General features: G+C 41.2%; 1 protein-coding gene across 1 annotated transcript; it reads left to right on the forward strand.

Annotated features, from left to right (window-relative positions):
• Positions 1–138: 138 nt before the first annotated feature.
• On the forward strand, positions 139–12,368 carry LOC116401220 (uncharacterized protein C4orf54 homolog). The gene is made up of 2 exons (XM_031879526.1): positions 139–4,462; positions 9,037–12,368. The coding sequence occupies exon 1, from the start codon at positions 155–157 to the stop codon at positions 4,436–4,438; it is 4,284 nt and encodes a 1,427-aa protein (XP_031735386.1). The 5' UTR covers positions 139–154; the 3' UTR covers positions 4,439–4,462; positions 9,037–12,368.
• The last annotated feature ends 1,994 nt before the right edge of the window (positions 12,369–14,362 follow it).

The raw sequence follows: 14,362 nt of genomic DNA on the forward strand, positions 1-14,362 counted from the left end.
CTCTCTCTCTCTCTCTCTCTCTCTCTCTCTCTCTCTCTCTCTCTCACTCACTCACCCTTCTGGCTCTCAGTCCTCCTCGTCCCCCAGCCTGCAGAGTTTTCCGTCCTGTGTCGGGATAACATCGTAAGTAAGGACCACCTGACGGCAGGACTAAATGGAAGCAGCGGAGGAAACTCTCACTTACCGAGATGACACCTTACTTCACAGGAAGCTGCCCCCAAAGGACAAACATAAGGACAAGAAGGACAGTAAGGGCCATGCCATCGAGACAGAAAGCGAGGAGTCCAACTATGTGGACCTAGACATGAAACCCGACGGCGCAAAAACAGTGAAAGTGACTTTCACTGGCGAGGAGAACCAGCTGCCTGTTATCAAGTGCGACAGTTCAAAGCAGTGGGAGCACGACGAGGAGGGTATAATCATTTCTGAAGATTTCGTGGAGGAGCAGTTAGAGGACGAGCGGGCCACCTTCCCCGGGCCCGTTTCGGGTGAGCCTCTTTTGGAAACTCTGACCAAACTTCCCAACACCGATCGGGAGTCGGAAAATGAGAAACAGCGCCAGGCCGAGCACGACTGCAGTGAACATGTGTGGAGTGAGAGTGATGAGCTCCAGTACACGGATATGTATCTAAACAGCAAGACGGAGTCGGATGATGGTGCCAGCGCGATGATGTCCGACTACTGCGGCTCCGACACCGTGGAGGACGAGTCCCACTATATCACAACGCACGAAATCCAGCTGACCGAGCTTGACCACGACGTAGATTACGACCTGGGGCGAGGGACCTGTTGGGATTTTGAAGACGACAACTTGGTTTTTTCCTTTGTGGATTACGCGTCTTTCGAGAGCGACGAAACGCAGGAGGGGGCTTTGATACTGAAACGCAGGGGCCAGGCGAAAGTGCAGTCTAATCTTGGTGGAGAAGTTGTCAGCACCGAGCAGGAGGATAGTGATCTTTGCGACTCGGACAAATGCGCCAGCTCAGATGAAAGCCTGTGCAAAAACCACAGCGGAGACGCTAATAAAGGGAAAATTCATGTATCAATAAAAACATCCTCCAGGGCGGTGAACAAGCCAGTCAGTACCTCTGACAACAGCACGCGTGGGAACACAAAACACTTTGGAGACGGGAGCCACTTCTCTTTTGTGAGCTCTGGCGCCAGAGTGGGGCCCTTTACCGACAGAGCCCAATATTTCATCCCCGCTCCAGGCCGTCAGCACCTTGCATCCAAACTGAGACGGAAAGATATTAATGAGTATTCCAGCGGAGCGTCCAGCTCCATCAGTGAGCTGGACGATGCCGACAAAGAGGTGCGTAATTTAACCGCAAAGTCTTTCCGGAGCTTGGCATGTCCATACTTCGATGCCATTAATCTTAGCACCTCTAGTGAGTCCTCGATGTCGGAATATGGGCTGAATAACTGGTCGGCTTATGTGGACTTGAAATATGGAAACATATCGCGGGGAAGGCAGCGAAGCGTAATTGAGACTTCGAGCACAACTTTGGAAATGAATAACACTGTGGACAGTAAGAGGCATGGTAAGTCTATTACCGGTATGAAAGCTCCACAAACCAAAATGTACGCACTGAACAAGAGAACAACTTCTCAACAATCATCCTCATCTAGCAAAAAGATCGAACTTAACAATCAGGATCAGCCAGAACAGCGTGGAGTCACGCTGAATTTCCGGTGTAATGTTGAAGCGCCTGAAGGCGCCAGACGTCCAAAATGCTCCAAGAAAGCACGATCCAATGAGCATACTGGGACTGTGTTGGCCCGGTCAGGGTGTGAGATGCAATATCTTCAAGATGGCACGGAGGGTACACACAAAAGAGCAGTTTTTGCATCAAGTCTATTGAAAAATGTGATTTCCAAAAAGATGCAGTTTGAACAGGAGCGCAAAATGGAGAGGGGTGAAATTTGTGACGCATTACCAGCACTCTCCCCGAGTTTTCAATTTAAAGAGCACGACGGAATGAAAGACGGGGGTCAAGGAAGAGGCTTACAAAGACAGACATCAGAATCGGGCTCAGGTTTTACTGTTAGTTCTGCTGAGGATCTATGCCTGGAAGGCAGCAGACCCAGCTCCTGTGAGCCTGCAGAGGAGCAGAAAAGCAACAAAGCAACAGATGATTCAGAAAAGGGGAAACACAAGCCTCCAAAAGCTTCACTCAGCCACAGTCAAAGCAGTGCATTTAATTCACTGAAAGAAGATGAGCCAGAACCCATAAAGGAGGCCGAACCCACATCTTTAACCGACACACAGACCATAACAAAGGGATTAGACACCAGCAGCATGCTGACAAAATTGCTGTTTGTCCCAAGCTGCCAGCTTCTTTCAAAAGAGAAGGATTGTACAGATGGCTTGGCAATCAGTGCACCTGTCGCAGGTGCACCTGCTGGCCCACAGAAATGTGAAAAAGAGTTAAAAACAGGCAACAATGGAAACATAGGCAAAGAAGAAAACGAGAAAGGGGGGAAAACCCCTGGGATAAAAATATGCCTGAGGAGTGTGAAGGAAAATAAAGGCTGTACACTGAATATCGCCAACCTGTTAACCCCTAAAATACGTTTGAACACTGTGAACACATTCAGGGCAGCAGGTGATGCCAAATGCCATGTGTTGTCTGCTTCAGATAAAATCCCAAACTTTACTGTTAGAGACATAAGAGACACCAAATGCAAGTTTCAAACACCAATATATCAAGTCAGAGATGTCCGCAAATTGGTAAAAAGTTCATATCGCTTTGTTTCATTGGATAATAGTGAGGGTAAATGTTCCACAGCAGCTGGAAAACTTGAGGTCACAAAGGCGCCGGTTAAGAATGTACTACCATCTCCTATTGTGATTAAGTGTCACTCTGTAAAAACAAATGTTAAACAACAGACAGCTGAGGCAGGCATCTCATCTGAAACATCTCAAACTGAAAATACACCATCACATTGCACAGCCAGTAGGGTGCCACTCGTTGCATCAAAGCAGCTACACCCTGACCAGTCAGATATTCAGCCAAATATTCAAACCAAACTGACAAAACAGAGGCAGGAAAAATTTGCATGTGAGACGTCTGAGAGGAGAAATGAGCCCAAAGTACCAAAACAGGCTGCATTAGAGAAGCTTAAAGCTGCAGTCAAAACAATGGAGCAGCTTTATGTGTTTGATAGAAACGAATGGAAGCGCAAAAGTCAAGCTCCACAACCAATCACAGACAGCCATGTGTTATCGCTTATTGCCAGTGAGGAGCAGGGAGCGGAGGAACTGGAGACAACAAACACTAACAGGGTTCCTCAGTCACAGGACGCTAAAGCAGCTCTGAATATCATACATGTTCCATATAACGATGACACGTTTAAAACACAATCACAGCAGAAAACGTTTAGTAACAAACGTGTGCTTCATTTTGGCAACAAGGCACGTGTCAGCATTAGCTCAGTTAGTGATCCTATTTCACAAAGCTCCGCGCTGCAAACATCATCGACTATGAAAAGCTCCAGGACACCGGTGGCTCCACTGTCGGTGAAAATAGAGCCCCCGAAAGACGGCCAGGTGGAGCAGGGAAAGGTCAAAATCATTCCCACTAATCCTACTGTCGCACAGGCCTGCTCAGACTCTGAGAACTATTTAACCATACCGGGGTATACGAATGAAATCAAACTCCTGAATCCAGATCCCGTTTCCAGGGAGGTGAGTTCAAATGTTAGCCAAATCAAAACAGGTGACAGGAAGACACCTGAGCAGAAAAGCTCTCCGTTAATGATGGAGTACCCAGCTTCAAGCATCTATCATCAAACACAGCAGCAGGTGTTGTGTTTCTCTCCATCTGTCCCGACTGTGTCCCCTATACCGTCTATTGGAGAGGCCGTAACACAGCGCAAGATGCTTTTGGACCCCACTACTGGACATTATTACCTGGTGAACACTCCTATACAGGCCACCACAAAGAGACTATTTGACCCTGAGACAGGCCAGTATGTGGACGTGCCCATGTCCCGTTCTCCTGTGGCACCTGTCACCCCTGTCACCCCTGTGCCACTCTCATTGTCCCCCATGGCCCTGAGCCCAGGAGCGTACGCCCCCACCTACATGATCTACCCAGGCTTCATCCCCTCGCCCACTCTGCCAGCCCAGGCGGTGTTGTGTCAGTCGCCGTGTCACTCTGCGGAGGCAGGTGGAGAAAAGGTAAAATACGCCAGAAGTCCTAAGCCGGACACGAATGCAACAGGCGCAGAGAGTGCGTATTACAGTGCAACAGGTGAGGCAATACATGGGCCACTGCAGCTTCCTGTTAGTTTGGGACATGTGACCTCCAGAGGAGGTGCAGCGAGCTCTGACAGGAAGCCAGTTATCAGCATCACAACGCAACAAGGTCCAAGAATCATCGCGCCACCTTCCTTCGACGGCACAACAATGAGCTTTGTAGTGGAGCATCGGTGACCATAGAAACATCTCATCATACATGTAAGTCAGCACCTATTCACATGTCCCCTCTACTCTGAATGTAAATGTCTTTTCATTTATTTACTATTGGAATACATTTGATCGAAAAATATCTAAAGACAATAGTTTTGAAATGTTGCATAAAGTTCAGTGTCAACTTTACTGAATCCATTAAAACCGTAAAGTTAAATTGCCTAGTTCTGTAAAGTACAGAAGGCCCGGAGAAAGTACTGAGTACATCAAAGTTGAAATGTTACTCTGTTTAAATATTTCTTCATGTAATGCTGCTGTATGTTTACTTTTATGGAAAACTACCAAAAACTTTTTAAAAAGCAGCCTCATTTGAAGACATCTCTGAATTAGTTGTGTAACCAGGAAGGTTCAGATGCGGCAGCCTGACTGTATTTCACTATTCATACTTAGCAAACCTATCCATCTTTCAAGAAAACCTTAATGAAACATCCTCCAGTCTGTGCCACAGCAGCATACAGGTAGCACTTATTTATATTCTTTCTTGTTCTTATTTATTTTATTCCTATTTAATAAGCATTGCTAGAGGGAGCCTAATATCACAACTGCTTCTCTGTAACTGTTGTGCATATGACAAATAAGGTTTTGAGTTGAACTGAAATAGGAACATTTCGGAATCAAAATAAATTCTTGTACAACCTTAACTCAACAGTCACCTACTAGTTTTTTCAGAGCTTTCATCTGCTTCTCACTGAACATCAGCAGAAAGTGAACCTCGAGCAGAAAATATTTTGTCAATCTAAAATAATCAAGTTAAATGCTATTTTAAGGAATAGAGAAAACAGCCACTGTCTAAGGTTAAAAAATAGAAAAACAGAATAAAAAAAACAAAATGTATCAATTGTCGTGAAGGTAAAACAAGGCCGCTTCTTTTGATTTCTCAAAAAATAGAATTTTTTTAGATCACAGGGACATACTCATGAGCTCAAAAAGCGACTCAGTTACAGTCATGAGTCGATAATCGTAATTAGTCACTTTCCACTCCTAAAAATAAATGATCCATGCCCTAAATTGGCAGTGAGATTATAGAGTTTGGCAGGGGCGGAGCCTGACGTTGTAAACATTGGGAGCTCAGCCAAAAACAAGGGGGGGGTCTGAGGGCATGCTCCCCCCGGGTAGATTTTTTTTCCCACTGAGATAAAATAATGCCCAAAAAATCTGTGTTTATCATTTGGGAAACACATGATAGTAATAATCATCCTTGAGAGCCTTCATCCTATTTTGTATCTAATTTTTCAGTAACTGTCGTCATCATCCTGGATGACAAATTTTCACTCCTGCCACTTAAAAAGAGGCAAAAACTATTGCTATTTTTATGTTACGTAACTTACATAGGTAGGGGAGGAATTTGGCGTAAACAGCATGACTAATCTTAAAACTAATCTTTTTTTGTCACACTATGCTGGAGTAAAGTTCACAGAATAAATGTTTAGCTAACAAATCTGCTAAATTCGCATCAAAATTCCATAATGATCTGTGCAGCTCAAATTGCAAATAAAGGATCCCATGTACTTAATTACATTAGATTTGTTAGGGAATAGCATAGTAGCAGCAGCAGTAGTAGTAGTGGTAGCAGAGAACAACCCCACTTTACAATGTTAGGGGGACATAGATGGCAATATTTCTCCAGTAATACCACTTTTGCTCCATTTATTTGCTGGTCCAGTCAGAGAGACTGAAGGGAAATTACACAAAATGTAAGGTATTTTAACACGCCCCTTCCTCTCCTCCCCTGGAGTTTAGTATTTTGAGGTTGCTGATGCTGAACCATATGCTCTCATTGTACAGCAGTGCAACACTCACATTGTCATTGAGTAAAGTTCCTGATTTACGGCATGAGTTTTTTTCTCACTTTTGGGTTGTAAATGTTGCTAAAGCCGCAGTCCATGTTGGCTGCTTCAGCAGTGGCATGTCAGTGTTAATAGACATGCAGTAGCTTCATGACAGGTAACCTGACTCCACTGGCCATGCTGGGTTTTTCAGCCTCAGCCCGGAGCAAGTCGGTTGAGTTCCATTTTCTCTGCATTACACATCGTCGGGCTATTTTGATAGTGTGCGAGACGAGTTTGTTTACATGGTTTATTCTCAGGGTTGGAAAGTGTCACAGGAAAGCATTCCAGTCAGTGAAACCATACAACCAGTTATTCTTATTCACTCACTGTCAGAAATGCTTAAATTACTCAGATTACATTACAGTTCATTAATGTGTGTGTTTGTTGTTCGTGACAATTGATGAAAGCTTCCCCCTGGCTGAATGAGTTGGAACAATCCATCTTGCATTATTATACTAACAAGGTACAAAAGAATAAGCTAAATATGTAGCTTAAAAGTTCAGTTCACATAAATAATGACAAACAAATGTTTCCAATGACCCTCATCTAGCAGACGGTTTCAGTTTTTTTGAAGGTTTTTTAAAACACAACAGTAGTAGTTGACAGTTTACAAGTTATTGCTGTCAATAGATTTATTTTGCATAATTCACGAGAAGCACAGCGATCTCTGTTGATTATTGAGTGGCCAGGAAATTGTTTCTCAAAAGACAAGCTGGAGTTTTTTTAATCCAATTCAACTGCAATTCAACTATACTTAAAATGTAGATATTAGCATGAGTATTAGTGTCAGAGATCTCAAAACCTCGGTAAATACAACCAAAAACGATGCGTGCACCGTGGTCACATCACAGACGTGTCAAGCTCATGTTGTCAGTCTAAGCTGTACTCTTTCAGGGTTAGTTTAACATCCATCAGCTTCAGCTTGACCTTTAGCTGCACTGTGTCAACCAGACAGGGGTTAGCAGGTAATGCGTAGCACATTTACATATATCACATTTTCAAAGCTTGCTTCAGTATTTCAGTCTAATGCAGTTTTCACTTGTTTATAATATATTACTACTACACCATATAATGCACATTTGATGTATATAAATGTACAACTGAAAACTCAAAATCTCTTTTTCAACTTGTTTAGCTGTCAAAAGTAGACTAAATAAATGAAATGCTAACATTATGTTTAAATATCCATTCACACTTATTTAACATTTAGTATTCCACCACAGTGTCTGTGTGTAATCTCCAGTTCCAGGTCAAACTCAAAAGGCCTTTGTCACAGCCAACATTTCGACTTGTCATAGGAGGAAAAGCACACGTGTATCGAGTGACAGTAATTAGGTGTCCTGCATGCATAGTGCAACTGAAAAACCAATGTGAAGTAAAAACCATTATGAATCTTATAAATTACACCTGTGGTTTTCTCTGTATGACATGAGTTAATATTAAAATATGCACCATTATCAAATACATCTACTTTACATACAAAATGAAAACACGTGACATTATTTTAGAGACAATGAGAAGGAAAATAGATTGAAATATAAGTGCAGTGGAGACAATGAATCAATCAAATGGACCAAAGTCCCCAAATCATAAAAAAGTATTTTATTTAGAGGTTAGCTCCATGTCTGCAGTGTGAAGTGTTGATAATGTTGTTTTGCTATTGTCTCACTCTAGGCAGTACTAGTTGACTGCTTAAGGCAGCAACAAAGTCTTCTGTGTTTATTTAAACAAACAAATTAGATTTGAAAATAAGAATAATGTGCTCAGTTCTCCTGGCTCTGAATTTGCTATCCAGTAGACATTTTTGGGAAGGTCTGACAGGAGACAACTTCAATAATCCATCCAGTTGGAGATAAAGGCATAAATTAGGCCCGAATTACAGAAAGAAAGAAAGAAAGAAAGAAATGCAAAAATATAGAAATACATTTAAAAACACATGTAATTCCCTTTTTAGTCACACTGTTGAATGCTGTAGCCCAAAAAAACTTAGAATTAATTCTAGTTTCTCATACACTCATATAGACACTTACAACTAGTCACAGTCCATTCTCAGCGAATGTGTCAGAGCAATAATACAACTGCATGAGCATGAGGGATACATGTCAGCTGGGTGCGTGGCAGGCAGGGGCCTTGCATGGGGTTGAGTAGGGGTGTGAAGAGGAACACAGGGTGTGTGTGTCTGTGTGTGTGTGTGTGTGTGTGTGTGTGTGTGTGTGTGTGTGTGTAACGGGTGGTGGTGGAGGAGGTGTGTGCTGCAGAGAGACACGGGGGCATGGCTCAGATAGTGATGCAGGAGGAAAAGGTCAGGCAATGTAAAGTATTTGTTGTGCTGATGCAGAGGACAGCTGCTCGGAGAGATCAGATGCTGCTGCAGCTCCAGCTTGGAAGTGAGTCTGCAGGGCTGAGATGGGGTCAACTTTTTATAGCCCCCTCCCCCTCTGCTTTTTCCTAAACGGGGAGAAGGAGGTGGAGAGCGCTGCTGACCTCCAGCACTCCTACATAAACAAATTGAGTAATGTGCCCTCTGCAGTGATTCGGCTGAATCTGGTCAGCTGGTTCAGAACCAGGAACTACAGGCAGAGAAGTCTTAAGGCTTAATGTCTTAAGACAACAACTTCTATCATAAACTTGACTAATACAAAATAATTCTTTCTCCTCAATTATCTCACCTTATTTTCATAGCCTCCATCAGAGTTTAACTCCCATTCTATGTCTTCTTTTCCATCACTCTAGACATCTCCACTGAAGAATGTGCCTTCAATCATCCCAAGTGCAGTTTTCTACCCTCCCAACTGATCTACTCCCCAAGACAAACTTCCACCAACAACCAACCATTTGTATCCCCATTCTGTTGTGTTGTTTATCCTTGCAGCAGACCTTACTGTAATATGTATGCATTGCAGCACTTTGTAGGGTAAACGCATTAAGCCACATCCTCTGGCTGATGTTCTGCCATGTTGCTATATGAATCTGCTTTGTAATACTTTCCATTCAGCTGCTGTCTTGAACTTTTAAAATGCTGGTTGGGCCCTGCAACATGTCTATTCAAAAGGAAACAAGGCAGGTCTTCTATTACAGTTCAGTGTTATTGGCCAAGCCACAATTGTATTATCAAGAATCTAATGTTACCATGTCTTTAACTTTGTAATTTTTGATTGGCAAAAAACACATCTTTCTTTTATAAATGAAAAGTTGACCTCTTAAGCAATAAATCACAACCTTGGTGAATCCAATACACAATCCGTAATGTCAGCAAACTTGATAGTATTGTGTAACTGACATCACCGAGTCAGTTTGCTGACATTATCTCTCCAGTTGTGCTGCTGAAACACTTTAGAATGTCACAGATAAAAGTTTCAATAGGTTTACCGCAAACAAAATAAAATTGCTGCCAGTTTATCCCAATGAGGTACTACAACCAAAACATCCCTTTAATCCCCAGAAGTATTTTCCGCATAATCCGCATTGTCAAGAGGCATCGTAAAAATCTAATTTCCCATAGATTGTATTTCCTGCATACAAAGCTGCAAAGCTTGGGAAATGCACAGGACTGCACGGAGTTGTGGCAAAAAGGTTGACTGTGCTTGCTGTGGAGGCAACCAAAGAACCCGCCTGTGGGGAAGGAGGCCACAAACTGAAAAAGTTTGTGGCCTCAGGAGGACTGGAGCTTCTGTGGTCACAAATGCATAAACTGTGTGGGAGGAGTTTGAGGAGGCCATGAGAATGACTTTTGATAAGCCTCAAAGAGATTGTGCCAAATTGTCAGATGACTCTAGAGGGCGAGGCAGGGCTTAGCTCAGGCTGTTTTCAGCATGGGATTAGAAATGATGACCCAGACTAACAATATTGTTGGACAGTTGAAGGAACCCTTTGAGGAACTCCCTAACTCCCTAACATCCTCCATAAAGGACGTGTAGCTGGAAAGCTCGGCGAAAGCCTTGTCCATTTCACTAGCGAAGGTCACTGAGATAGTCAAAAAGCTCCCCAGTAGCAAGGCGCCGGGGGTGGATGATATTGGCACTGAGACACAGAAGGTTCTGGTTATTGTGAGGCTGACTTGATCAACATGCCTCCTCAATATCATGTGAGGATCAGGGCCTGTGGACTGGCAGACCAGGATGGTGGTTCCCATTTTTTAAAAAAGGAGACTGCAGGATGTGTTCCAACGATTAGGCTATCACAATGCTCAAACATCCTGGGAAAACTTATACCAGGGCACTGGAAAGATGGCTCCAACTTATTGTCAAACCTCCAGGAGGAACAATGCTGAATCCATCCTATTGTGAAACATTGGACCTGCTCTTTACCCTTGCAAAAATATGGGGGGGGGTCAAGGGAGTTTGCCCATCTAATCTGCTTGTGGCCACTGTTGATCAAAAGTTACACAGTCTTGTTTTAATTTACACAATGAGACAATTACTCACGGTGAATACAACCTTCAATATGTTACACTGTTTTCTGAGGACAGGGACCATTTGTCTGCACTGAATTATTAAAATGCAGATTAAGGGGTAGTGTTGAATCACCCCAAATTCAGCCAGATGATTAAAATAAATTAAAATTATTGTATTTCAAAATAACATGTTTTTAAAGATGTCCCAAGTAAATGGTAAATATATGATATTGCTATGTATCATATCACTATTCTCCAACACTAATGTTCCACATTCACAATAACATTTCCATCTTTTTTAGGATGTTCTACTTGATGTATGTGTAACCTCTGTGCTATGACTCACAACATGCTGCTAATACCTGCACAACTGATATGCTGTATAAAGTAGTGTATGTTTATATTTTAATAGCACGCTCCTTGTGTGTTAGAGTGAGAAAAAAAAGAAAAACACACTAAGTGTGCGGCTCACATGAAGTGGAGCTGGGACTATGGTTTAACTGTGTACTGAAATCAGTATTTCCTAAGTAGTGTTGGGCCTAAATGAGTCAGATCCAGCTGAGAAATTTACAGGATAACTTCCTCTGTGTTGGTTTATTTGACACTTTTGTGTGTAATGAGATGGGAGTTAGTGCGTGTGCATCTGAATGTGTCCGTGTTCATGGCAGTGAGTTATGTACGGCATTTCAGTATTCTGTTAGCGTACAACAAGGAGTCGTGTTACTTCAGACTGTAGACGGCAGCGTACAGACTCCATGTGTTAGGTGTGTCGCCACACTTTACACACAGCAATGTTTCTCTTTTTTAACCCCCTTGACCTCTTAGTTTATATGTGTATGAATTTGAGTTTTCATTAAAGGGACATATCAACTAATGACATCCATACGATTGCTTTCTGTGGAGAGACGTTCTGAGGTCATGTTTTGATCTGTTTTGTTTCCTTTTGAATAAATACAGTGGGGTCATCATAGGTCATTATGCTATACTTGACTCAGTTATACCAGCATCCCATGCAGAACTAAATGTAGATTGCTATTTTTTAGCATGTTTCAAATCCAAACACACATTAAAGGTATTTGGAGCTGCTGGTCAGTCTATGTACCTTAATTCTGTAAAATAAATGTTATTAAGCCTCTGTGACAACAGACTTTATATACATTGCTCTATGAGTTGACTTCATTTCAAGTGATATAAATTCATGTAGTAATTTGAAAGACTTGTTGCTGACTGTGCAGTAGATTGGACATGGTTTGCTCTTTAGAGCAAGTTGACGTTAGAACATTTAATGCATTTGAGGTGAAATTTAACTTAAATTTGTACATTTAATTCAAAAAAATTATTAATGATAAACTATAATATTCTTTTAATAATTATAATGTTTAAACACGTGTCCCTGAGGCAGTTGAGTGCAATGCAAACTGTTATTTATTTATAAATTGTGAATCAGAAGTTTTGCCAAGTATCCAAAAGAAAAATAAACAGGTACTATGAACAAGTTAGAATTGAGAGATATGTTTTTTTACTTCCTACCAGAGAGTTTTAAAAGTATGTTTTTGATCAGCATAATAAATAAAGACCTATAGATAAATAAGATCATTTGTAAGCTCCAGTAAACCAACTTTTCTAATGTTGTCATAAACATAAAACTCTAAAAACAAAAAAACTTTTCTCCCACATGAATTTCACTAGTTTCTTGTAAGACCTTTATCTGTGAATAATAATGTACTTCATGCACTTGGATTGTCACTCTTTTGTCACCACACTGACAGCAACAAATGACTGTAAACATCAGTAATAGCAGGAGTACTATATGGACTTGTTAATTGTAAAATGAAACATTGTACATTTTTTCGGATGAATTTTTCCCAAATTTGCACTGTAACATTGAATGATATGTTTTATTTAAAACATTCTTCCACATGTCCCTCATCAAACCTGCTGACTTTGAGGTTAAATGTTTGAAACTGATTGTATCAAAGCTTGCTTTTGTATGAGGAAAGAGGGTAAACGGAAAGTGAGATGGTCTGAGATATGTGTATTTATGAATGTTCAAAGAAAAAGGGCACATGTTTGAATGAAATGCCTTAATGGCTGTACTGTCATACATATTGCATGCCTGATGTCAACTGTGACTGCCCTAGAAAAAGACAGAGGTCAGGATGACAGCGGAGAGATGCCTTGAAAGGAGAAGTGAGTTCTACGTTTGCACTTATGAGCTTGAATGTAATAAAATGATGAATGAGTGTAATGTAGACTGTAAAGCCTTCATATGTTCGCAATAAATTCAAAATCAAGCTACTGAACATGTATGTGTCCATGCATTTAAATCACGTTAAGGTCTAGTTGTGTTTGTATGAAATACATTTTTATGTTGTCTGTATCTTAAGTGACTCCTGAAAAACCCACGTGAACTCTTTGTTCGAGTGAGAAATTAATAAGTAAACATATTCAAATCACTCTTTTGGAATGTGTAATTCCTCAGATACAGGGATGTGAGAATAGTAAAGAATATTTTAAGAAAGGGGTATACTGTCTAATGACTCTAACAGTTTATACATTGTAACTAATGGCTTGAACTAAAGTTGTTTTTTTTACAACCTGGCAACCCAAAATTTGTTCTTATTAATGGGCTATAATAGGTCTTTGACATATTAATAAATGCTTAATTAATCATTAATACTTGCAACTTGCAAATGATAAACTTGTGAATTGTAAATCTATAAGAAAGCGGTACCTAAAAAGTAAATAGATTGAATTTACCAGAAGAAAAATACATTTAATTGAAAACAATGATCTTGTTCTTCAGTAAAACTAAAAATCTGGCTGCAATAACAGGTTAAAATAACAAACTTCCTCAAATATGTTTGTGTATTTAGACTTTTTGATAGATTGTTTCTGAACATTAGTAGCAACTTTTATTCTGCGATATTCTGTGTTGACTATTACACTTTATTTCCCTCTATGTACCTGACCTGATTATCGTGACTTTCTGCAGTTTCATACTTGCCTGATAAATTCCCTCTATTAAAAACCTAGAGAAAAAATAAATGACAAGGGTCAAAGAGAATCAATCAGATTTATGCCAACAGAAGAGCACTTTTAGCATCCGTCAGCATGTAAAGTTAGCTTTCTGGTGACACTGAAACATCACCCGGGCCGAGGCTTAAGTTTAACCTGACAGTTTGCTGCTGTGTTTACTTGGTTGCCGTGGATGCAGTGAGACTGACAGACACTGGTTTACCCCCAGCTGCTCTCGGTGGTTTCTAAAGAATCTACTTAAGGCCCAGTTGTTGTGTTTGGATGCCAGGAGGGGCTCTGATGTCACAGCTGTGACACAAGAAAAGTCAAGATTTATTGCCTCACCTGGATCAACAAGTGTGTGTTTTAGGCCACGAAGGTACATTTGTCTCCTTGGACACAACTATTAATACAAATGAGGGCTATTGGTTTAGTGCAGCTAACAAAAATACATGCTAGGGGAAGTTATCTACAAATTTGCCATAACCGATACAGGTCCAAATTTGGAGTTTGCCATCTTGAAATGATCTTATTGCCAGAAACGACCAAGATGCAAGATCTTCACTAGGATCACTGGTTTCTAAGAGGCTACAGCTACACCAGGGACTCTGAGAGACTGTACTTAGCGCAGCAATGATTTTAGCTAAA

The sequence above is a fragment of the Anarrhichthys ocellatus genome, unplaced genomic scaffold (assembly GCF_004355925.1).
Source record: "Anarrhichthys ocellatus isolate YVR2014 unplaced genomic scaffold, GSC_Weel_1.0 scaffold285, whole genome shotgun sequence".
In the NCBI taxonomy this organism is placed as follows: domain Eukaryota; kingdom Metazoa; phylum Chordata; class Actinopteri; order Perciformes; family Anarhichadidae; genus Anarrhichthys; species Anarrhichthys ocellatus.

Excerpts from the sequence above, each read along its gene's own strand:
- LOC116401220 (XM_031879526.1), top strand. The coding sequence starts at position 155 with ATGGAAGCAGCGGAGGAAACTCTCACTTACCGAGATGACACCTTACTT.